The sequence below is a fragment of the Triticum aestivum genome, chromosome 6B (genome assembly GCF_018294505.1).
Source record: "Triticum aestivum cultivar Chinese Spring chromosome 6B, IWGSC CS RefSeq v2.1, whole genome shotgun sequence".
Taxonomy (NCBI): Eukaryota; Viridiplantae; Streptophyta; class Magnoliopsida; order Poales; family Poaceae; genus Triticum; species Triticum aestivum.
Window position 1 is genome coordinate 180,845,412 of NC_057810.1, and position 25,261 is coordinate 180,870,672.

Genomic DNA, 25,261 nt, shown 5'->3' on the forward strand with positions numbered 1-25,261 from the left:
ACGCCGGCCCGTTGGAGGACGCTGGGCCGTCTGGCGCGATTTTTTTCTTTTTCTTCGCAATACCTCTGAAAACTGCAAAAAAAAGGCCAAAAAAATTGGAAAATTGCAAAATCTGGTAGACTATTATGTGAGATAAATCTAGAGTTTTATTAGCACATATACATCATTAAAACTCCCATCTAAAAGAATAAAAGAATACAAGACATACTCTATAATTACAAAAGAATAAAAAATACAAAGACTACACTATAACACTACTACTACTTAATTCAAGCACTAATAAAATACGCATGCACTATGAAAATATTAAACATATTAGGGTATTCGGTATTTATATAGGACATATATATTTATATTTTTCAAAAAAACATAAACGGGCCGTGCCGTGCCGGCCCGCGTGCCTAGCCTCCAGGCCCAGGCACAGCCCATGGCGTGCCGCGTGCCGGGCCTGGCCCGTTTAGCCCGGGCCGTGCCGTGCCTGGGTCATGCCAGGCCTGCGTGCTACCGGGCCGGCCCAGTTAGCACGGCCCGTTTGGCCAGCTATAGTAGTGTCCACAACGCACGACCCTCCAAAAGCGGTTGACCGGAGAAAATTAACCCACACCATGAGACATGCAGCTACGCGCGGGACCAGCGTAGCACCGGCCCACCCGTCATCGGTACCGTACATGCGCGATGCAGAAATTGGGTGTATACGTGCCTGCCAACCCCTCACGGCGGCCCCGGGATGCAAGACCCGATCTGCGCGCGAGGCGACACGCGACATATAGCAGGAGTGGCTCGCGCGAGGGAATTTAACCCAGCCAATCGAAGGCCTACTCGAGCCCACGAGTCATCGTTGTCCACGAAGGTCAAAACAGACTGTAAAAATCAAAAGGCTGGCAGAATAGCGTTAGACTCGACCAGGCCCAATCAAAGGGTCAAAACGGCACGAAATCGAGGGAGCACTCGAGAGGGCGGGTCGCCTAGCATCCTTATATATTAAAGGGTGTTGGGATACGTTTTAGTCTCATGACTAAAAGTAGTGGGACTAAAACTTGCTAGCCTCACCCATGCTTGGATCCAAATACTAAAGAGATTAAAATCAAGTTATTGAGCATTTATTATCCTCCAAACCATTCAATCCAGAACTCGCATGTGTTAAAGGAGAGGAATTAAATGAGGAGAGAGAGGGCTAATACATATTTTAGTAGGTTTCCTATAACTAAAATCTTTTAGCCTCAAGACTAGTTCTAGCCTCTTTTTAGTCAGGGGTGCTTGGAACTTTAGCCTCTAAAAGAGACTATTTTAGTCTCTCTTGGATCTAAGCAGGCCCTTAGACCATCGTCTGAAATTATTGTTACTAGTTGACCCGTTGCGCCAAGTGGCGCAGAGACTCGCTAAATCCATATTGTCGATGACAATAGTTTTGTTTTGCAGAGACATATTCGATATTGATAGTAGAAAGCCCATGTGTTAAAATGTGTTTATTACACTGCAAAATCCGAGTTTGAATTTTGTTTTATATATATTTGTATAACATGTACATGCCATCTAAGGAAGCATTGTTTTAGTTGAAAATATAGTTATCACAATGAGAAATCTGAGTTTGAAAAAGAAAAACATATTTGTATAAGATGTATAGACCAGTTAAAGATGTATTTTTTTTAGCAATGTTTGCACCTTTTTTCTCCGATGAGCACAAAATATACGCAATAAAGGTCATTTAGAGCATCATTATTATTCAAAATGATAGCAACTCTATACAACCTGGTATTTAATTATTTCCCTTTTACTCTCGAGCTCTAATTCTGAACACGACACAATGAATGATCCACCCCCTATCCTAAGCCTACACTGAAATCTGAATTTAGTGGGTGGCATGTATGTTTGTAGATGAAGGTTAAAACCTGAGAAGAGCATCACACAAACGCATACTACTTTAACTTCAAAAGAACCAACTCCATAACATAGATGAACATTAGAGCATCACTTTTTAGTACAATATTTTGTGTATAATGATATGAATGTACACGGAAAAGAATAGTGTATAATGATATAAATGTACATAGGTAAAAGAAAACACAATGTCGGGCCAAACCCCGAATATCAACACTGTTAAAAAGTAAAACCGAGAGACAAACGAGAGACAACAAATGAATCGAACTGTATTTCTTATTGATGGTTCAGTTACACAATATATATAGGTCCCGTAGGGACGCGATGATACAGAGGGACACGAATAGCGTCGGTTAGCAAGATCAATGGAAGGGTCATGCCGGTTGCTAACAGGCTGCAGTTGGCAAGGGGAGATTCCCTTCCAATTAAAACATTTGTTTAATTGTAACACTCCACCTAATCTCCCGCTTGTCCAAGTGGTATCATCATCATATGTATATAAGTTCCTCCAAAAACCCCGTGGGGAAAATGTGAGGAACATAGTGTTTGATATGTTGCCAAAAACTCCTGCAAACCCAGTGAGAAAATAAGAAGAAAAATGGTGCAACATAAATGATTATTGCCTCTTTCCACTCAATATGACAAAACACATAGAATCAAGAGGACAATAAATATGTCATTATACTTTCCCAAAAACCTCGGTGGGGAAAACAGAAAGTATGACATATGATCTCATTGTGACGTCCCCGATTCAATCGTACACTAATCATACACGCAAACATGTACGATCAAGATCAAGAACTCACGGGAAGATATCACAACACAACTCTAAAAACATAAATAAGTCATACAAGCATCATATTACAAGCCAGGGGCCTCGAGGGCTCGAATACAAGTGCTCGATCATAGACGAGTCAGCGGAAGCAACAATATCTGAGTACAGACATAAGTTAAACAAGTTTGCCTTAAGAAGGCTAGAACAAACTGGGATACAGATCGAAAGAGGCGCATGCCTCCTGCCTGGGATCCTCCTAAACTACTCCTGGTCGTCGTCAGCAGCCTACACGTAGTAGTAGGCACCTCTAGTGTAGTAGTCGTCGTCGACGGTGGCGTCTAGCTCCTGGGCTCCAAAGTCTGGTTACGGCATCCGGGAAGAAGAGGAAAACGGGGGAAAAGAGGGAGCAAAGCAACAATCAGTACTCATCCAAAGTACTCGCAAGCAAGGAGCTACACTACATATGCATGGGTATATGTGTAAGGAGGCCATATCAGTGGACTGAACTGCAGAATGCCAGAATAAGAGGGGGATAGCTAGTCCTATTGAAGACTATGCTTCTGGCAGCCTTCGTCTTGCAGCATGTAGAAGAGAGTAGATTGAAGTCCTCCAAGTAGCATCGCATAGCATAATCCTACCCGGCGATCCTCCCCTCGTCGCCCTGTGGAAAAGCAATCACCGGGTTGTCTGTGGAACTTGTTTGGGTGTGTTTTATTAAGTATCCGGTTCTAGTTGTCATAAGGTCAAGGTACAACTCCGGGTCGTCCTTTTACCGAGGGGCACGGCTATTCGAATAGATTAACTTCCCTGCGGGGGTGCACCACATAACCCGACACGCTCGATCCCATTTGGCCAGACACACTTTCCTGGGTCATGCCCGGCCTCGGAAGATCAACACGTCGCAGCCCCACCTAGGCACAACAGAGAGGTCAGCACGCCGGTCTAAATCCTATGCATGCAGGGGTCTGGGCCCATCGCCCATTGCACACCTGCACGTTGCGTGGGCAACCAGAAGCAGACCTAGCAACCTCCATTACAAAGGAAGTCACGTTACGCGGTCCAATCTGGCGCTCGCCGCTCCGTCGCTGACGTCAAGAAGGCTTCGGCTGATACCACGACGTCGAGTGCCCATATCTTTCCCGCGTAGTTGGTTAGTGCGTATAGGCCAGTGGCCAGACTTAGATCAAATACCAAGATCTCGTTAAGCGTGTTATTATGAAGCAACCGCGAACGCCGACCAGGGCCAGGCCCACCTCTCGCCTAGGTGATCTCAACCTACCCTGTCGCTCCGCCACAAAGATTCACACAGAGGGCCGTCAGGACAAAGGTCCTTTCAGCCCCCAATCCATGAATCACTCGCGGGTACTCCTCGAGCCGACCCGACTTTAGTCACCATCTGCAGTATGTATATATGTATAGTATATACCCGTGATCACCTCCCGAGTGATCACGGCCCAATAGTATAGCAAGGCAGACTGACAAGAATGTAGGGCCAATGATGATAAACTAGCATCCTATACTAAGCATTTAGGATTGCGGGTATGGTATCAATGACTGTAGCAACAATGACAGGCTATGCAACAGAATAGGAGTAACCGAACAGTAACATGCTACACTACTCTAATGCAAGAATTATAGAGAAGAATAGGCGATATCTGGTGATCAAGGGGGGGGGGGCTTGCCTGGTTGTTCTGGCAAGAAGGAGGGGTCGTCAACTCCATACTCGAACTGGGCAGTAGCAGCGTCGGTCTCGTAGTCTACCGGAGAGAAGAGGGGGAAGAAACAATGAATACCATGCAAACAGATGCATATTGATGCATGACATGACAAGTAACGATGCTAGGTGTGCCCAATCGCGGTAGTAGGTGATACCGACGAAGGGGGAAAACATCCGGGAAAGTATTCCCGGTGTTTCGCGTTTTCGGACAAATGAACCGGAGGGGGAAAGTTGTGTGTTTGCTATGCTAGGTATGTGTGGCGGACGAACAGGCTGCGTATTCGGATTCGTCTTGTCGTTTTGAGCAACTTTCATGTACAAAGTATTTTCATCCGAGCTACGGATTATTTTATATTAATTTTTAAAGATTTAAATCATTTTTAGAATTAACAGAATTAATTAAATAAGAAAATGTAATTATGATGTCAGCATGATGTCAGGGTGATGTCAGCGGTCAGCTTTGACCATTGACCAGTCAAGCTGACGGAGGGTCCCACATGTAATAGTCTGTTTAGTTAGCAGGCTAGTTAACATAGTTAATTAGTTTACCTAATGATTAGGTTAGTCTAAACAGAATTAATTAAGTTAAATTTAATTGGTTAATTATTTAATTAATATTTTATCTATTTATTTATGCTTGAAGATATCTTTTTTAAAATTCAAACAGGGGCAAGGCCCAATGTTAGTAACTAACAGGAGGGGGTTAGTGCTAATCTAACCCCCAATTAGCAGGGGCCTGCCTAATCTGGCAGAGGCGCAACCGGCAGGGGCTAGGCCGGCGCACAGACGGGGGCCGCCGGTGCGGCAGGCCGGCCGTCCGGGAACGACGGCGAGCGACACGGCACGGGAGCATGAGGGACGGGCGCAGGGCTGCGCAACCGGAGGGGCGGGCGCGAGCGGGGAGACACGGTGCGGTAAGGGCACGCCGCGCACGAGAGCAGAGCTCCGACGTTGGCGATGACGCAGGACAGGACGCGGTCAGGGCGGCCGGTGCGCGTGCGGGCGCCGGTGAGCGAGGCCATGGCCGAAGTGGCCGGAGCAGGGGAGGAGGAGGAGTTGTCGGGGCCTCACCACGGGGCCGTGGGGTCTAGGCAGCGGTGCTCGGGGAGGAGGACGGGGACGATGTGCGTTGCCAGAGACGGGGAGGCGGTCCGGCGAGGTTGAGTCGAGGTCGCGTCGGGCGAGGAGGAGACGAGGACGACGGGGCTGCGTCGGGGAGGCGCGAGATCCCGCCAGGTCTTGGGCGAGGACAGTGGCGCAAGGACGGAGGTCGGGAGGTGCGGTGCTCGGTGCCGGCTGGTGCCGGCCTTCAGGCGCGGGCACGTCGAGAGGATGGGGATCGAACAGATGCGCCTCTCCCATGTGCGGCGTGAGGAGGGAACGAGGGGGAGTGGGGGATCGAGCGAGTGGGGGGAGTGGAATCGTGGGCAGCTAGGGTTTCGGCCGATAGTGGGATATGGAGAGTGGGGTGGGCCGGTCGGGCCAGGGTGGGAGTTGGGCCAGGGCCCAGCAAGGGGCTTTGTTTCTCTATTGTATTTTCTTTATTTTATTTATTTTCTTTTCTATTTTTTTTAAATTTAAATTATTTAGGCATTTTATAAAATTTGTTTATTACACCATATTTACATATGCAATATTTAGTACAAACCGAACATTTTTATTTTAATGTTTGAAATTTTTTATTATGTACCAAACTTTGAATTTGAATTTTGGACCAGTTTTGATCTAACGATAGATTAGCAACAGTAACCTGGGTGACGTGGCATCGTTAACGTGGGATTACTGTAGTCTGATTATCCGGGCGTCACAATTCTCCTCCACTACAAGAAATCTCGTCCCGAGATTTAGGAGGGGAGTAAGGGGAAGGGATTTGGTTACGAAATTCTAACAGGTCTTCTCGGTCTTCGTTGTCCTTTTTGAAGAGGTCGATCCATTATGTTGATGTCTTCATTTCTCTGTTTCAGGTCATCATGATGAAGTCGTGATCCTTTCTTTGGAGTTTTCATTGTACATATGAAGACAAGGGGTAACTTTGGAAAAACGGACCTCCGAAAGGTTAACTATCTGGTTGATAACATCGGGGATGGTGGCGGAAAGTAACTCCCGAATGGAAACTTAAGACAATATCGAGAGCAAAGTAAGTAGGTACCATGAGAAGTTTCGAGCGGGTAGGCAATCATTCGATGCCTGCTACAGGGCGTGTAAGGGGTTCAGAGCAACAAGGACAAGCATTGTGTCTGATACCAGAATTGATGATCTCTCGGAAGGTGGCTCGTGAATTACATACGAGGCCACGCGCGAGGAACAACCTTGGGAACATGGGGTGTACAGGAGAGTCAGGTTTCGATCTTGTGGAACTGTGGGTTATGGGCCCACCATGTGGTTAAAAGTAGAGGGAGCGGTGACATCTTGCACGGTTACGGTAGAAAGGTATGTCGGAGGATAGCCTATCAGTTATGTTGGCAACAACATTGGTACAAAGGGCGAGGGACGAAGAGAACCATTCTCCTGCTCGTTGAACGAGGCGGACCAATAGGCAAAGTTCTCGTCCATCGGTGGTTACCGAAATGTCATCAACAATAGTAACAGGGTCTTACTGACAGAGTGGTACAACGAGGTGCTTACCTAAGCAGGGAATTATCACTACTTGGTTAAGTCTGATTACTGGAAAGGTTAAACAGAACAATGGAAATGATAGTATGATTATCAGATTAAACAAAATAATGGAAAGGAAAATGTGTTTAAACACATATTTTAGTAGTATATCCTTCCCAAGGACAAGCAGAGCATGATATCCATGACAAGATATAATGTAGAAAACCCTTTAGGTAAGGGGAGAGAAATTTCATGACATTACCCAGGCAACGCTGTTTGGATAATTGATCAAGAAACATTTAGCATTGGGCTTCAAATGTTCTTGTTGAAAATCGGAGTACCACAAACATGCATCGAGATAGCATTGACATTGTCATCAAGTAAGGGTCAGAATTTGGATGCACAAAGGATCCATCAGGAACAACTTATAGAATAAGCCTTACAATTTCCTCATGGAAGAATGGTTAACCTTGCTAAAAAGGGAAGAACCTAACAATGGGTCCCCCGAGCAGGTGTGCTAGGTATGACATCACCTTACCGGGCTATATAAATACCAATGTTATAACTTTTGAAAATATGTTCCAACCATCATATCCGACCGAGATTCAGATCTGATTGGTGTCAGGATACCTCAGACTTAGGATGCCTGGGAAGAGAAGGTGCGACACCAATTGACGAGATGACAATGTGAGATTCTCGGGAAATGAACTATGGAGGTGAGTTCCGAGACAAGAGTTCATCATTAAACCAAGGAGAGAATGGGGAGGTGGCTGATGAACTCAGCGACAATTCATTGAGATTTCCAAAAAGATGGATTTCCACAATTATGTGAACAAGGAGATAACATTAGTCAGATCAAATGATACAATGATGTATGCTCGAGGAAAAACATCCACAATTAAACATTGATTGAAAGTGCACCTAGAAGTATGGACTAAGTAGCACAATCAATGTTAGAATGGTGATTTGATAACCAAAAGACTTAGAATGAAACTATCGGCCATTCACTTCAAAACAATAGGGTTGCTAGAAGTTTTGAATTCACTCATCATAGTTCAATTGTCAGTATTCCGGTTGGAACAACATGGGGACCAAGAAATGAACGAAGATGACGAGAAGTATTACTATATCAAGAATTTTTAAGAGGTGGTGAAATTCTCACAACATTCTTGACATAAAAGATGGTAATACTCCAAGGTAAGGAAGAACAAATGCTGGATAGCAAGGAACCCAAGGTATAACACAGAACACAAAACAAGTTTGTGTTGGAGGGAAGGCAATAAGGTGGTCGATGACAACACAAATCATCGAGGGCAAGGATGGTATTTCTCATCATGAATTCAATTGATATCCCGGAAGAGCTCAGAATGTTGATGATGGTCATGACACATTTGTCGAGAGATTTCACGGAGGTGTAATCGATCGGCGATGACATCAAGTCAAAGGACTGATGAAGCGAAAGGTTATTGGAACCACGAGTACGACACAAGCTCAAAATCAAGCTTGCTGTTCCAGGCGAAATGATATGACAAGGAAAATCGACGTAAGCTTAGCTCATCGTCGAAAGTGGTGCTCCGAGAATAAGGACCAGGTAGCACAGTTAAAAAGTTGCACAATAAGGATATAGCCGATCAGGCTAGGAATGACTTGAAGGATTATTAAACTCATAAGCAATGAAAATTACTTAGAGTATTGAATCGGAGTGCGGAATCGATTCACTTATCGATGTTCTCGAGTGACTAATAACTCAAAACCCGGGGGAAAATTGGAATCGACGAGAATAATAGTTGACGAAGAACTCATAAGAAGTTATGTAGTTTCGTGATATTCTCGAGATACCAGAGGGTATACTCAAAGGTAGAGCAGAATAGAGGTTGGATAGGTGTAATGATCTGCAGAAGACAAGTACTTCAATTTGTCCGAGAAAAGGAATCAAAGAATATCAATATGGCCGGAACCAAGATTGCAAAAGACTAGATCCCAAATATAATTTGAACTTACAACAAGGAAATAATTAATTTTAAGAGAAGCTTGCATGATAAGATCTACATCGTGTCCATGGGCATGAACACAAAGTTCAAGGTCGACTCCCACTTCCCCAATGCATAACCTTCCATTCACCTCTCGTATTTCAAAAATGACATTAGTTGTCGAAAGTTTTACCTGGTGCAATACCAGATAAGTATGACCCGTGAAATCTTTCGGGTTCACACGGATTAGGGAACGCGTAGGTTCAACCCATCAGGGCATCTTAGGGACATATACCACAAACTTCAATAGTAATTAACACAAGCTCGATAGTAGAGCATGGGTGACAAAAGGAGAGGATACAATTTACCAAATGCATTATGTATCAGGGGAAGAACTCACAAGGTGATTGAATATGAAGGACATTGTCAGATAAAATCCAACAATGGATCGGGCGATCCACAACGGAGCTGATGTGAGTATTGGTACTCACTCAAAGGAATAAAGAATGCAGAGGCATCAGATTCAAGAATCACCTGATTAGTCTGATGCTTAAATAGAAAGAAATTATGGTTTTCCAAAACGAAGGATCAGAAGCAGAAGCTCTGATCAAGGATGGATAAGTTGAAAACACTTAGTTGGACAATCAGTAAAGGTTTGAATTGCCGAGAACCAACTCATGTCCGGAATGACGCCTGAGCCAGAAAGATAATCTTAAAAAGGATAACCTGATGACTGCATGTGTACACATACATTGAATCGATAGCCTCAAAATGACTAAGACAAGGGATGTTAACGAGGACTACTAATCATATGGGATTAACCATAATGCAAGCAGGCAAGAGTTTCAAAAGTAATATGCTGCAGAGGATTTTCGAAAGATCGAAAAGTATTCCGAAGAATTATGTGAGACACATGAACAATTGAGAAGAATGGATCCTCGATAAATGTGAGGAAAACCTGTAAGGGTTTTCATGCGAAATAAAACTGCAAGAGAGTAAACTCAAAGGATTCTCGGGACAATAGCGAATATTTCGAGGCATCTTGTAACAACAAGAGCGACGAGAAATGATCATGAGAATGACAAGCGCATGCAGATATCCATAGGGATATATCGGTGGCAGTGAATTGCAAAGGCGATGAACACAAGGGTCTTTGGGAAAATATCGAGGGATATCCTCAGAATCTTCCGACGAAGCAGGTGATCTTCCGGAACGAGGGCTCTTCGGGAGAAATAGTTACGAGAACCTAAAGCTAGAGTTAGCAAAATCATTTAACCCGAGTAGAAGAGAGATCCGAGTCCCAGAGCATAGATGAGGAGTCAAAGATCATAATACCACCCAATGGCGACGTGGGCCCATGGGCCGCATAGCCATGTTAGTAAAGGTTTTGCAATGACTAGACTCAACTTCGGCCAAGGAGTTGGAAAGGGGGATTCCTACAGGCAGTCGGCTCTGATACCAACTTGTGACGCCCCCGATTCAATCGTACACTAGTCATACACGCAAACGTGTACGATCAAGATCACGAACTCACGGAAGATATCACAACACAACTCTAAAAACATAAATAAGTCATACAAGCATCATATTACAAGCCAGGGGCCTCGAGGGCTCGAATACAAGTGCTCGATCATAGACGAGTCAGCGGAAGCAACAATATCTGAGTACAGACATAAGTTAAACAAGTTTGCCTTAAGAAGGCTAGCACAAACTGGGATACATATCGAAAGAGGCACAGGCCTCCTGCCTGGGATCCTCCTAAACTACTCCTGGTCGTCGTCAGCAGCCTGCACGTAGTAGTAGGCACCTCCAGTGTAGTAGTCGTCGTCGACGGTGGTGTCTAGCTCCTGGGCTCCAAAGTCTGGTTACGGCATCCGGGAAGAAGAGGAAAACGGGGGAAATGAGGGAGCAAAGCAACCGTGAGTACTCATCCAAAGTACTCGCAAGCAAGGAGCTACACTACATATGCATGGGTATATGTGTAAGGAGGCCATATCAGTGGACTGAACTGCAGAATGCCAGAATAAGAGGGGGATAGCTAGTCCTATCAAAGACTACGCTTCTGGCAGCCTCCGTCTTGCAGCATGTAGAAGAGAGTAGATTGAAGTCCTCCAAGTAGCATCGCATAGCATAATCCTACCCGACGATCCTCCCCTCGTCGCCCTTGGAAAAGCGATCACCGGGTTGTCTGTGGAAATTGTCTGGGTGTGTTTTATTAAGTATCCGGTTCTAGTTGTCATAAGGTCAAGGTACAACTCCGGGTCGTCCTTTTACTGAGGGACACGACTATTCGAATAGATTAACTTCCCTGCAAGGGTGCACCACATAACCCAACACGCTCGATCCCATTTGGCCGGACACACTTTCCTGGGTCATGCCCGGCCTTGGAAGATCAACATGTCGCAGCCCCACCTAGGCACAACAGAGAGGCCAACACGCCGGTCTAAATCCTATGCGCGCAGGGGTCTGGGCCCATCGCCCATTGCACACCTGCATGTTGCGTGGGCGGCCAGAAGCAGACCTAGCAACCTCCATTACAAAGGAAGTCACGTTACGCGGTCCAATCTGGCGCGCGCCGCTCCGTCGCTGACGCCAAGAAGGCTTCGGCTGATACCACGACGTCGAGTGCCCATATCTTCCCCACGTAGTTGGTTAGTGCGTATAGGCCAGTGGCCAGACTCAGATCAAATACCAAGATCTCGTTAAGCGTGTTATTATGAAGCAACCGCGAACATCGACCAGGGCCAGGCCCACCTCTCGCCTAGGTGGTGTCAACCTGCCCTGTCGCTCCGCCAAAAAGATCCACACAGAGGGCCGTCGGGACAAAGGTCCTTTCAGCCCCCAATCCGTGAATCACTCTCGGGTACTCCTCGAGCCGACTCGACTTTAGTCACCATCTATAGTATGTATATATGTATAGTATATACCCGTGATCACCTCCCGAGTGATCACAGCCCAATAGTATAGCAAGGCAGACTGACAAGAATGTAGGGCCAATGATGATAAACTAGCATCCTATACTAAGCATTTAGGATTGCGGGTATGGTATCAATGACTGTAGCAACAATGACAGGCTATGCAACAGAATAGGAGTAACCGAACAGTAACATGCTACACTACTCTAATGCAAGCAGTATAGAGAAAAATAGGTGATATCTGGTGATCAAGGGGGAGCTTGCCTGGTTGCTCTGGCAAGAAGGAGGGGTCGTCAACTACGTAGTCGAACTGGGCAGCAGCAGCGTCGGTCTCGTAGTCTACCGAAGAGAAGAGGGGGAAGAAACAATGAATACCATGCAAACAGATGCATATCGATGCATGAGATGACAAGTAACGATGCTAGGTGTGCCCAATCACGGTAGTAGGTGATACCGACGAAGGGGGAAAACATCCGGGAAAGTATTCCCGGTGTTCCGCATTTTCGGACAGATGAACCGGAGGGGAAAAGCTGCGTGTTTGCTATGCTAGGGATGTGTGGCGGCCGAACGGGCTGCGTATCCGGATTCGCTCGTCGTTCTGAGCAACTTTCATGTACAAAGTATTTTCATCTGATCTACGGATTATTTTATATTAATTTTTATAGATTTAAATCATTTTTAGAATTAACAGAATTAATTAAATAAGAAAATGTAATTATGATGCCAGCATGATGTCGGGGTGATGTCAGCGGTCAGCTTTGACCGTTGACCAGTCAAGCTGACGGGGGGTCCCACATGTAATAGTCTGTTTAGTTAGCAGGCTAGTTAACAGAGTTAATTAGTTTACCTAATGATTAGGTTAGTCTAAACAGAATTAATTAAGTTAAATTTAATTGGTTAATTAATTAATTAATATTTTATCTATTTATTTATGCTTGAAGATATCTTTTTTAAAATTCAAACAGGGGCAAGGCCCAATGTTAGTAACTAACAGGAGGGGGTTAGTGCTAATCTAACCCCCAATTAGCAGGGGCCTGCATAATCTGGCAGAGGCGCAATCGGCAGGGGCTACGCCTGCGCACAGATGGGGGCCGCCGGCGCGGCAGGCCGGCCGGCCGGGAACGACGGCGAGCGACACGGCACGGGAGCATGAGGGACGGGCACGGGGCTGCGCAACCGGAGGGGCGGGCATGAGCGGGGAGACACGGTGCGGTAAGAGGCACACCGCGCACGAGAGAAGAGCTCCGACGTTGGCGACGACGCAGGACAGGACGCGGTCAGGGCGGCCGGTGCGCGTGCGGGCGCCGGTGAGCGAGGCCATGGCCGAAGTGGCCGGAGCAGGGGAGGAGGAGGAGTTGTCGGGGCCTCACCACGGGGCCGTGGGGTCTAGGCAGCGGTGCTCGGGGAGGAGGACGGGGACGACGTGCGTTGCCGAAGACGGGGAGGCAGTCCGGCGAGGTGGAGTCGAGGTCGCGTCGGGCGAGGAGGAGACGAGGACGACGAGGCTGCATCGGGGAGGCGCGAGATCCCGCCAGGTCTTGGGCGAGGACAGCGGCGCAAGGACGAAGGTCGGGAGGTGTGGTGCTCGGTGCCGGCTGGCGCCGGCCTTCAGGCGCGGGCACGTCGAGAGGATGGGGATCGAACAGATGCGCCCCTCCCATGTGCGGCGTGAGGAGGGAACGAGGGGGAGTGGGGGATCGAGCGAGTGGGGGGGGGAGTGGAATCGTGGGCAGCTAGGGTTTCGGCCGATAGGAGGATATGGAGAGTGGGGTGGGCCGGTCGGGCCAGGGTGGGAGTTGGGCCAGGGCCCAGCAGGGGGCTTTGTTTCTCTTTTGTATTTTCTTTATTTTATTTATTTTCTTTTCTATTTTATTTCAATATAAATTATTTAGGCATTTTATAAATTGTGTTTATTACACCATATTTACATATGCAATATTTAGTACAAACCAAACATTTTTATTTTAATGTTTGAATTTTTTTATTATTTACCAAACTTTGAATTTGAATTTTGGACCGGTTTTGATCTAACGATAGATTAGCAACAGTAACCGGGGTGACGTGGCATCGTTAACGTGGGATTACTGTAGTCTGATTATCCGGGCGTCACACTCATGTTGATATTACCTCATTAAAAACCTTTATGAGAACTTGTAAAGTAAACTCATGAAGGAAAAAAGAGTATAATATGATGCTTTGAACAGGAATAATTCAGGAAGATACTCCCCATGATTCTTGCAAATTTCGAAGCCATCACATACTAATTCCATGAACATATTTTTGAAATGTAGAAGTTGGTAGAGACTTGGTGAAATAATCAATCACATGATTTGTCTTGCAAGATATGCAATATAGAGATATTGCTTATTACGTAACATGTTTGCATCCGGGCAACACAAGAAACATTATCATTGAGATAATGGTTGGTGGATGTAGCCATGAGATCTATTTCGAAGACTCTTCATGAGAGGGCTACCACACCTAGTAGGAACACTAAGCTTGTCTATGATTTGACATAGTGGGGATCTGATCGATGTATCCAATAATATCGATGTTCACATTTCTGTGAAACTGAAAAAACAGGACAACAAGTTTGATGCCTTGGAGATATCAAAAGATATTCTTGAGTACCAACCAATTGTGTTTGGTGGATCCAATGGCATTAAGGAACGTTGAGTCCCAATATTTCATTTCCATCATCTGTTGGTCTAATATATCTTTCTCTATGTCTAGAGAATGAACCACCATGAGAGTTATGGATGTACAAGACTTGTCCACAATGAATTTCTCCAATATATTTTGGATATAGACAACATAGTGTACCAAAATGTATGAGTGAAGGTGCTCAAGTTGTAGTAACGAGCGGTATCTTGGTTTTACCCAAATCCTTCATTTAAACTCCATCGTTTAGATGATTACATGTATCGTCATTGCAGGAGTAATCACTGTGTATGACAGACAAACATGGATAACCATCATTGTAGGAGCAATCCTTGTGTAAAGGAACTCACTAAGTCGGTTGTGCCAAATGTACCGACAACAATAAGTCATATGGTGACTTACTGATTTTTACACAATGTATGTTGCATTTTGTATTTCGATTCAGAATTGAGATTCCATTAGAAATCAATCATATATGTCTGAATCTAGTGAGCCACATGGATATGCGATCACTACATCTATCAACTGCAGAGATAGATGATTTTGTATTGCCAATGATATAAGTTATCGGAATGAGATTCCACCCCTGGAGAATAGTTGGGTATCTGCGTGAACCCTTGTGCTACAATACTTGCTCTTTGTTTCACCACCTCGTTGTTCTCAATTCTGTTTCCAGAAGAAAACTGGTGTAGGTATTGCTTATGAATACCTTCCCATTATTGAGCAAGATCATTTATACCTAGATTATACCCTTTGCTTGAGTTCAGTCTGAGTGTTGTTTACACTTTGTCATGGCCATGGTCTTTGGATCCGAATCATTTGAAAGTTTTTTTTCAATCTAGTTGAGAAATGTATGTCGACAATTGTAGACTTCCGGTTATATGTTTCTCCTGAATCTACATATCAATATATAGTTGATGGAAATATCATTACCCATGGTGACTACTCGCGATTTCCCAATGCGATTGAGTCGGGTATTCCGATGTCCCGGCCATTGTGTGCACTATGACCTGGGTTGGTGGAGGTTTCCCGTCCACTGGGTATATACTACCCATTAGGTGTCTGTCAACGTGAAGTTGACTTGCATTTACTGATTCACAGGCCTTGATATCCTTGCTTGCGAGAAGCTGAATCCTAATGTATTTCTGCCATACATCTCCCCCTGTTGCATTGAACAGGGAGTGGAGTGGATTTTGCTGGTACCTCCACTCTTTCAGGCATACTTTTGCAGGATTGTAGGATTATGTGACACCTTTATAGTCAGTAAATGAATCTGGCGGGTTATTTGCAATGTGTTGCAAATCTTCTGAACGCATGGTTCAGATCTTTGAGCATGTGGATTTGAGGCAGAAATGTATTGAACATTCCACTAATTTCCCGACATCCTTTATGGTACTTGAAATCTCCCCCTAATGCCTGGAAATATTCCTCATTGAATCAACATACTGGCCTTGAATAACTCCCCATGCGAGGGGCTTGAGTTATTGACGAAAATACAGTTATTCCTCACATAGATCCCAACTATATGTCGAGGGCCAATAATGTATGCCGAGTGGTGATATCGGTATGCAACCGAATTACCGCATATAGGAAATACTTGGTAGATATCCACATATCAAAGATAGAGGGGAATAATATTATGCAGTTCTGTCATGAGCGTGTAAAACTGCATGACTCCAACGTAAAGTTGGCAGGTTGCAATTCCAAAGTAAATATAATGCAATGAGCTTAACTCTTTGGATAGGATTCTACCAAACCATCTTGAGTCTAGACCTTAGGACAAATTGTTAAACTCAATCCAAGGGCCATAGAGAAGACACTCAAGGAGAATTCTGCAATGTTATCCATTCGATTTGCTTGAAATTGACGTGAGGATAATGAGCAATGGTTTCGTGTGAATAAAGCACACACTTAAGACCATCATGTAGATATGTCTTTTAGAACATGAAATACCTAAATAGTCCAGTCAATGGATGGGAAGAGCCACTTACCTCAACTTCATGCATTCAAGGAGTCTGAGTGGTTCAGCGTAGACTTTAAGATGTGCGAGCCTTAATATTAGCTTCCCTGTGTCACTTGTAGTGCACATAAAATCCAAATGGTGTTAGAATGTAGCATCATAATAATCATAAACTATTGGAATTTCTGATAGTTTCGGTTTCAACCCAATGTCTCAATGACCAAGGTGAGTATGCCAAGTTTTTCATGTACAAGACATTTTGGAAAACTATCTTGGGCGCAACATGTGCTACGGGTTTTGCAGTTTGTGTAGTACAATCCAGATGATACATAGAAAATGTGCTTGCCATATCCGTTGCATATGGTAAAGAGAATGTATTTCTCTTTTTTGTCAGCATAAGTTTCGCTATGGAAACCATTTTGACAAATATCTCTATAGCTTAGTAGGGTACGAGTTAAACTTGGGAAGCAATGAAGCATCCTGACGTTACTCGAGTACCCACGGGGATAGTAAATATGACTCGAGTTGAGCCAACAAATACCTCATCGCATCTAGCAATTTTAAAATATCTCATTTCTCTCAATGAGAGGGAAACATTGGACTTCCTTGAGTATAGAGTTTGTGGTGCATATGCCCACAAGGCACATATCATTTTTTATCGGATTGACTCCCGTAGAAATCTATATATAGACATGAAGATTCTCAACAAAATCAGTGTCGGATATATAGAATACATACAAATGAATTTGTATCAAAGTGCTGATACAATATATAGTGATATACAATATATGATAACAACAATAATAATCATGTTCTTATTAGAACATCATAAATGGACCTAAATAAATAGGTTACTAAGGAGACTAAGAGACTAAATGTATAGTCTCCAAACATGTCGGTTGATGCATATTCAAGCATCAAGCTCTCCATGCTCATAGGGTCTTGTGACAGCTTGATGGTGTCAGGTTGAGGGTTTGAAGCGAGTTTCAAACCATTACCCCTGAGGTCCTTTGCGCCCCGGTGGCGTGGCTTGGATTGCACGTGCTGTCCCATGGGATGCGAGACTGATCTTAATGTCCATGACCCGCTTAAGTAAGTTGTGTCCATTGAGGGCAAGAGCCTCAAATTGTTAGCCATCGATTACTTCTAGGGGCAAGCCAGAGATAATTAATTTACAAGAAGTAAATTAAAAATCATCATGGTTTTGTAACAAGAATGCAAAAATTTGACTCAAGTGTATAACTTGAAAATGCTCAACCTCAATTGTTGGAACATAACACATTGAAGATCATACAGATCTCACAGTAATAGAGATAGTTTGCACATGGGCAGTGTTAGACTGTATATGTATACGTAGACTTGTGTATACGTGTTGTACTTGTACTTGTACCCTTTGGTACTTATATATAATGAGATAGCCGCATCCCCAAGGGTGTAGAGCAGTTGCCCCAATATCCTAGTTTTACATGGTATCAGACTAGGGTTCCCGTCTTCCGCTGCACCCCTTGCGCCGCCGCCGCCGATCGCTGCCGCCGCCTAGCCCGATGGCCTACGCGCACTCCGCCGCCGCCTCGGCTTCCTCCCCTGCTGGCGCGCCCGTCGCTCCCTCGTCGCCCTTCCTCGCCTCCCCCCGCTCGCCACGGCTTGGCGGCAGCCGCCGCTACCCCCCGCCCTGCTCCTGCCCCAGCCGCCGATCACCACTGGTGGCGCCTCGCCCTCGACCTTCTCCTTCGCGCCGCCACCTTCTCGCGGCGCTGCACCGTCCGCCTACGGGGCGGCTCCCCAACCCTACGGAGCCCCTCCGCCCTACTATGGCGCTACCCCGACCTATGCTCCGTGGTACGGCGCCCCTGCACCAACCTACGGCGCCGCGCCACCGATGCCTTCTACCTGGCCGATGCCGCCGTCGTCACAGATGGCGCCGTCACCCTATGGCGCGGCCTACGGCGCCGCGCCCGCCGTGTCTTTGGTGGCCACGCCTGGTCCGATCGATGCCCCTTCCGGTCCTAGCTACGAGGCGTCCTTGGCCCTCGCTCCCCATGATGTGCAGAACATGGGTCCCCATGCGGGTTATGCTCCGGCGCCATCGCTGTTCTACTTCTCGCATCTTCTTCCGGTGAAGCTTACACCGGACAACTACCTGTCCTGGCGGGCGCAGGTGCAACCTCTCCTACGGAGTCGCTACTTGGAGGGCTATGTTGATGGCTCTATCCCGTGTCCGCCGCCGTATCACCCGGCTCATCATGTGTGGGTGGCCCAAGACCAGGCGATACTTTCGGCCATCCAGTCCTCGCTGACTTCGAGCGTGTCGTGCTTGTCATCTTCGCCGCGACATCCCGGGAGGCTTGGTCTGCACTTCACAGCAGTTTTGCCTCGCAGTCTCAGGCGCGTGCTCACTCTATCCGCACTGAGTTGGGGGAGACCAAGCTTGGAGGCCTCACCATCACGGAGTACTTCAACAAGATGTCAGGACTTGCAGACACGCTGGCCTCCATTGGCCACCCCCTTGGAGATGAGGACTTCACCACTCATGTGCTCAATGGCCTCGATGATGACTATGACAATCTCATTGAGAACGTCCATGGGCGCGAGGCGCCTCTCCCGCCGCGGGAACTGTATGCGCGGCTCCTTGGTCGCGAACAACGCATCAAAGCGCGTCGATCTACTCCGAGTTTTGCCTCTGCTAACGCCGCAACCCATGGCAAATCGCAGAAGCCTTTGCTCCCTGCCAAGCCGGCGGGCACATCTCAGCCCTCACGGGGCGCCGCGCCGTCCATCACAGGAGGATCACGGCCGGTGGCTTGCTGCCCCAGTTGTGGGGCTCAGCAGGCGTGCCAGCTGTGTGGGATTGAGCGCCACGTGGCTTCTCGCTGTCATCGCCGCTACAAGCAAGATTTCCTTGGCCTCGGCAACAATGGCAAGGGGAATGAAAAACAGGCGGCCGCTGCGGTGGTGGGTCATGAGCACGGGCGTACTCCATCCTACTCGATTGATCCCTCGTGGTACATGGACACGGGAGCTACCAACCACTTCACCAACGACATGAGCAAGCTCTTGGTCCAGGAGCCATATCGCGGTCATGATCAGGTGCACACCGCCAATGGAGCAGGTATGCGCATCTCCCATGTTGGTCAGACATCCCTTCTTGCACACAATTCACGAAAACTGCATTTGTCTAACATCCTTCGTATTCCCACTGCTTCGCGTAGTTTGTTGTCTGCTCCACAACTTACTCGTGACAATAATGTCCTTGCTGAATTTCACCCTTTTCGTTTCTTTATCAAGGATTGGGACACGAGGGCCGTTCTGCTTAGCGGTCGTCTTCGCCGTGGCTTGTATGCACTTGACGCGCCAACCACACCTCCGATGCAGTTTTCTCCTCAGGTGTTCAGTGGTGTTCGTGTCTCGCCTACACATTGGCACGCGCGACTTGGTCATCCTTCCGCTCCCATAGTCCGCCATGTGTTGCATCGTCATGAGCTACCAATTGTGTCAAATAAAACTGCTGAAACTATTTGTGATGCCTGTCAGCAGGGCAAGAGTCACCAACTCCCGTTTTCAGAGTCTAGTCGTGTTGTGAAACATCCTCTTGAGCTTATTTTTTCCGATGTATGGGGTCATGCCCAAACGTCTGTTAGTGGCCATAATTATTATGTCAGTTTCATTGATGCTTACAGTCGGTTTACCTGGCTCTATCTTATTACGAAAAAATCTGATGTGTTTGATGTGTTTATCCAGTTTCAAGCACATGTTGAGCGTCTCCTTCGCCAGAAAATTATTCATGTCCAAAGCAACTGGGGGGGTGGTGAATACCACAACCTAAACTCGTTCTTTAACAAGCTTGGGATTACACACCGTGTGTCTTGCCCCCATACGCATCAGCAGAATGGGACTGCCGAACATAAGCATCGTCACCTTGTAGAAACTGGCATCACTTTGTTAGCTCATGCCTCCGTACCTTTTAGGTTCTGGAGTGATGCTTTCTCCACTGCCTGTTTTTTGATCAATAGGCTTCCTTCACGACTACTGAATGTGAAAACCCCACTTGAACTCTTGCTCAATGAAATCCCAGACTACACCTTTCTCAAAGTCTTCGGGTGTGCCTGTTGGCCTCATTTGCGTCCATATAATAAACATAAGCTAGAGTTTCGGTTGAAAAAGTGCGTTTTTCTTGGGTATAGTTCCCTTCACAAAGGGTACAAATGCCTACATGTTCCCACCAATCGCGTTTACATTTCTCGTGACGTTGTTTTTCATGAGAATGTGTTTCCCTTTCGTGCACTTCCGAATACCTCTATCACTCTTATGCCAGACGATTCTTCTACCACACCTATGCCTGATCAATTTGTGGATGTTGCATATGCTCCTGTGTTGCTCCCTAACCATGCTGCAGGTGTTGGCCGTGGCGCTCGTCTCGAGCTCCTTGAATAACAAGCACCGGCGCGTCCGGAGGACGATCGCGTGCATGGGGCATGCATATCGGGCGGCACACCGCAACCCGCAAGAGCTGCGCCCGCGGTTACCTCGCAGGCATCGCCCGACCCCGCTCCGCGAGCGTCGTCCTCACCCGCCTCGTGGGAGTCGCCTGAGCTGGCCTCGGAGGAGGTTGCTCCTGGGCCATCCACGCCAGGCTCGCCTGGGCCGGCTTCGGCTCCCGATGGGCCGGCCACCCCAGGCTCGTCTGCTCCTTCGGCGCTCAGCAGCTCCAGCGTGGGCCTGGGCGACGTGGCCGTGTCGGGCGCCACACCGCCCGCCTCTCCGACGCCCAGTGGCTCCGGCGTGAGCCCTGGCGACTCGGGGTCGCTTCCTTCGTCGCCTGCATTATGCCCTGCGTCGCCACCACAACCTGTTGCTCCTCGACATCGCACGCGCAGTCAGACCGGTGTCTTTCAGCCTAAGATCCGGACCGATGGGACTGTTGCGTGGCTCGCCGCGTGCATGGCTCATGCTGCTGCGGATCCCACTGCTGAGCCTCGCCACTTTCAGGCTGCACTAGGCATTCCCCACTGGCGTGCCGTGATGGAACAGGAGTTTCAAGCATTGCTGAAGAATGACACCTGGCAGCTTGTTCCTCCAGTGTCTGGGGTCAATATCATTGACTCTAAGTGGGTGTTTAAAGTTAAACGGCATGCTGATGGCTCCATCGAGCGTTACAAGGCAAGGTTAGTGGCTAAGGGCTTCAAACAGAGGTATGGTCTTGACTATGAAGACACGTTCAGTCCAGTTATCAAGCCTACTACCATTCGTCTGCTACTATCCCTTGCTGTTACTCGAGGATGGTTTCTCCGTCAGCTTGATGTGCATAACGCTTTTTTGCATGGAGTTCTGGAGGAGGAGGTTTATATGCGTCAGCCACTAGGGTTTGTGGATCCTGCACGTCCTAATCATCTCTGTCGTCTTTTTAAGGCGCTCTATGGTCTTAAGCAGGCTCCCCGTGCCTGGCATGCACGTCTTGGTTCGGTTTTGCGAGCACTTGGGTTCATTCCTTCTACTGCTGACACATCACTGTTCCTTCTTCAACGCCCTGAGGTTACGATGTATTTACTGGTCTATGTTGATGATATTATTCTCATCGGTTCCTCAGATGCTGCGGCAGACCGTCTTGTGGCTGCATTGAGTGGTGATTTTGCTGTTAAGGATCTCGGTGCTCTGCACTTCTTTCTTGGTCTGGAGGTGTCACGGTCTTCTGTTGGAGTCACTCTTACTCAGAAGAAGTACGCTCTGGATTTGTTGCGTCGTGCTGGTATGCTGCAGTGTAAACCTGTCGCTACTCCTATGTCTGCCACTGATCGGTTGTCTGCTTTTGATGGAGACCCTCTCTCCTCTGATGATGCCACTGAGTACCGCAGTCTTGTTGGAGGCCTGCAGTATCTTACTATCACCAGACCAGACGTCTCTTATGCAGTCAATCGTGTCTGTCAGTTTCTTCATGCGCCCACAACATCCCATTGGTCAGCTGTGAAGCGCATTCTGCGATATATATGCCTCACTGCATCTCATGGTTTGCTTCTCCAGCGTGCGCCGTCTTATGAGATCTCGGCCTTCTCTGATGCTGACTGGGCTGGTAGTCCTGATGACCGGCGATCCAGGGGGGGGGTATGCAGTGTTTCTTGGTCCCAACTTGATTGCCTGGAATGCTCGCAAGCAGGCTACGGTGTCTTGCAGCAGCACAGAAGCCGAGTACAAAGCAGTTGCTGATGCGACATCTGAGATCATTTGGGTTCAGTCCTTGCTGAGGGAGTTGCGAGTTCCTTCGGTTCACTCTCCAGTGCTTTGGTGTGATAACATTGGTGCTACATACTTATCATCTAACCCGGTGTTTCATGCTCGAACAAAACATATTGAGGTTGACTATCACTTTGTTCGAGAGCGTGTTGCACAGAAGCTGCTTAGTATCAAGTTCATATCATCAAAGGATCAACTTGCTGACATCTTCACGAAGCCTCTTTCACAACCACAGTTTGTAGGCTGCACACGCAATCTTAACTTAGTTTGTACTTCAGGCCACAGTTAAGATTGAGGGAGGGTGTTAGACTGTATATGTATACGTAGACTTGTGTATACGTGTTGTACTTGTACTTGTACCCTTTGGTACTTATATATAATGAGATAGCCGCACCCCAAGAGTGTCGAGCAGTTGCCCCAATATCCTAGTTTTACACGCAGTAGATCCAACTCATTACCTTGTGTTTTCCTAATATAATGAGGGAGATGTTATTGTCAAAAATTTACAAGTTTGTTGTGCGGGAGAAATCAATCTCGATCGTTGTGACATGTTCATGAAGAATGACAATGTGGTACACACATAGAACATATCATCTCCGGTGAAAAACCGGTAATTTATTTATACTGCAGATTGCGTAATATAGACGACACCATTACAGTTGCAGAGAACTGTTGCAATATTAATAGATTTCAAGAAGGTGGCTCGAAATCATTAGTGTGAATCTCAAATTGCTAAGAATGATACCTTGAATTTTGCATATGTATTTGCAAGAAATTGGAAATCTCAATTGCAAATAGATGCATTGTTCTCGACATGTGTTTAACATGAAAATAGATACATCATAGAAATATTCCGGAATACCGCATACTCAACAAGAAACAGTACTAAAATATATGCACTGATTTAGCAGGTCTAAAACAGTAATAAAATCACTGCTAGAAGTGTTTTAAAACACTAATCTGCTAAAGAACTGAAAATCTAGTAAGCAATTAAGCAGGGGCTGGACGTGGCCCAGTAAGCATGCAAATGGGCCAGCAGCCATGGCTAAAAACCAGCCTGGTCAACTGGACGGATAAGGGAGAGAGCAACCAGGCGCAAACCCAGCCACGTCATTCTCAATCCCCATCCCGTGACCGACACAGGCGGAGACGCCCACGGCCGGTCGGCCGCTTCACCGGCGGCGAGATGAGCTCCCGCCGTGCTCGTGCTCGTCGGGAACCTCCAGAAGGAGGGTGCCGGGCGCGATTCTGTTTGAAGCGCCGTTCGCGAGCCCGAGCGCCGCCGGACTCCAACGTGCCAGCGCGGTCGGAGGGGCTGCTCGATGGCTGGCTCGCCAGCGGGACGCCGAGCGCCAAGAGGCGGCGGCGAACCACCGGGCGCGGAGAAGACGAGGAGTGGCAGGGGAGCCGCGGCCCGTGGAGGACGGCATACGCGGGTATCCCGGCGGCACGAAGGCGAGCGCGACTGGTGGCGACCTCGACGACCGCGAGGGTCGGAGATAGCAGCGGCGCGGCCTTGTGCGCGTCGTCGTCAAGGACGACGATGTCGTTCCCCGAAGGCGGAACTGCTTCAACAGGGGCGACCGGGTCGACACCGCTGCGTAGCCGCGTCGTGGCGCGCGCCAGCCAACGCATCTGGGCGGCCTTTGCAGCGCTGCCCATAGCCGCCGCAAAGGACATGGCTGCGGGAAGTGCTGCCGCCGCTGCGAGGCGTGTCTCCGCGCGCCGGATGCCAGAAGCCACGGGCGCGAGCGCCCCGGTCTGTGAAGAGCGGCTGTACGCCGAGCGGTGGCAGGCGTGGTCGCGTGCACCGCATGCGTTGAAGCCGTGCAGGCAGACATTGCTGAGATGGACATGGTTGCCCAGGACAGTTCCGTTGTACTATTGCCATAAAAAAAGGGTAAGAACATTCAGAATTGACGAACCCACTGGTGCTTGCTATTCTTGACTGAGTCGTTCAATCTTTGATCAATGGATCTCAACTCCCCTGTTCTTTCTTCTTTTTGTTGTTCTTGGTGGCCTGGTTCCTCGTTTCTTCCCAGACCGAGAGACTCGCCGTTCCTGTCCCATGAACGCCTAGGGCTGGTGCGGGAGGTTGAGGCCGCGCGACCACACGCCGGTTGGAGACCTGTGCCGCTGTGCCGGACGTGTGAAGGATATTTCTTGTTCCGGCGATCGCCGGAATTGATCGACTCGCTCAATGGCGAGCGTGCTGATAAATCAAGAGACAAACGAGAGACAGCAAATGAACAGCAAATGAATCGAACAGTATTCCTTATTGATGGTTCAGTTAACACAATATATAGGTCCCGTAGGGACGCGATGATACAGAGGGACGCGAATAGCGTCGGTTAGCGAGATCAACGAAAGAGTCGTGCCGGTTGGTAACAGGCTGCAGTTGGCAAGGGGAGATTTCCTTCCAATTAAAACATTTGTTTAATTGTAACAAACACGACCAATGAAGCAAGAATAATGACAATACATAGGTCACACAATAAATGCAATTCCTAGAGAGAGAAAAAAGGAAAGGAAGAAACCTTGATAAGCAGAAGAAAGAAGAAGAAA

The 25,261-nt window shown here is 47.4% G+C and overlaps 1 protein-coding gene across 1 annotated transcript; it reads left to right on the top strand.

Moving 5' to 3' along the window:
* Positions 1-23,609: 23,609 nt before the first annotated feature.
* Positions 23,610-25,034, top strand: LOC123133905 (uncharacterized). The gene is made up of 2 exons (XM_044553293.1): positions 23,610-24,596; positions 24,739-25,034. The coding sequence occupies exons 1-2, from the start codon at positions 23,718-23,720 to the stop codon at positions 24,766-24,768; spliced, it is 909 nt and encodes a 302-aa protein (XP_044409228.1). The 5' UTR covers positions 23,610-23,717; the 3' UTR covers positions 24,769-25,034.
* Positions 25,035-25,261: the final 227 nt, after the last annotated feature.

What these genes read in the sequence shown, in the direction of transcription:
- LOC123133905 (XM_044553293.1), top strand. Translation starts at nt 23,718, where the DNA reads ATGCAAATGGGCCAGCAGCCATGGCTAAAAACCAGCCTGGTCAACTGG. An exon ending in ACTATTGCCATAAAAAAAGG is followed by an intron (nt 24,597 to 24,738) that starts GTAAGAACATTC and finishes GTTTCTTCCCAG; the next exon opens with ACCGAGAGACTCGCCGTTCC.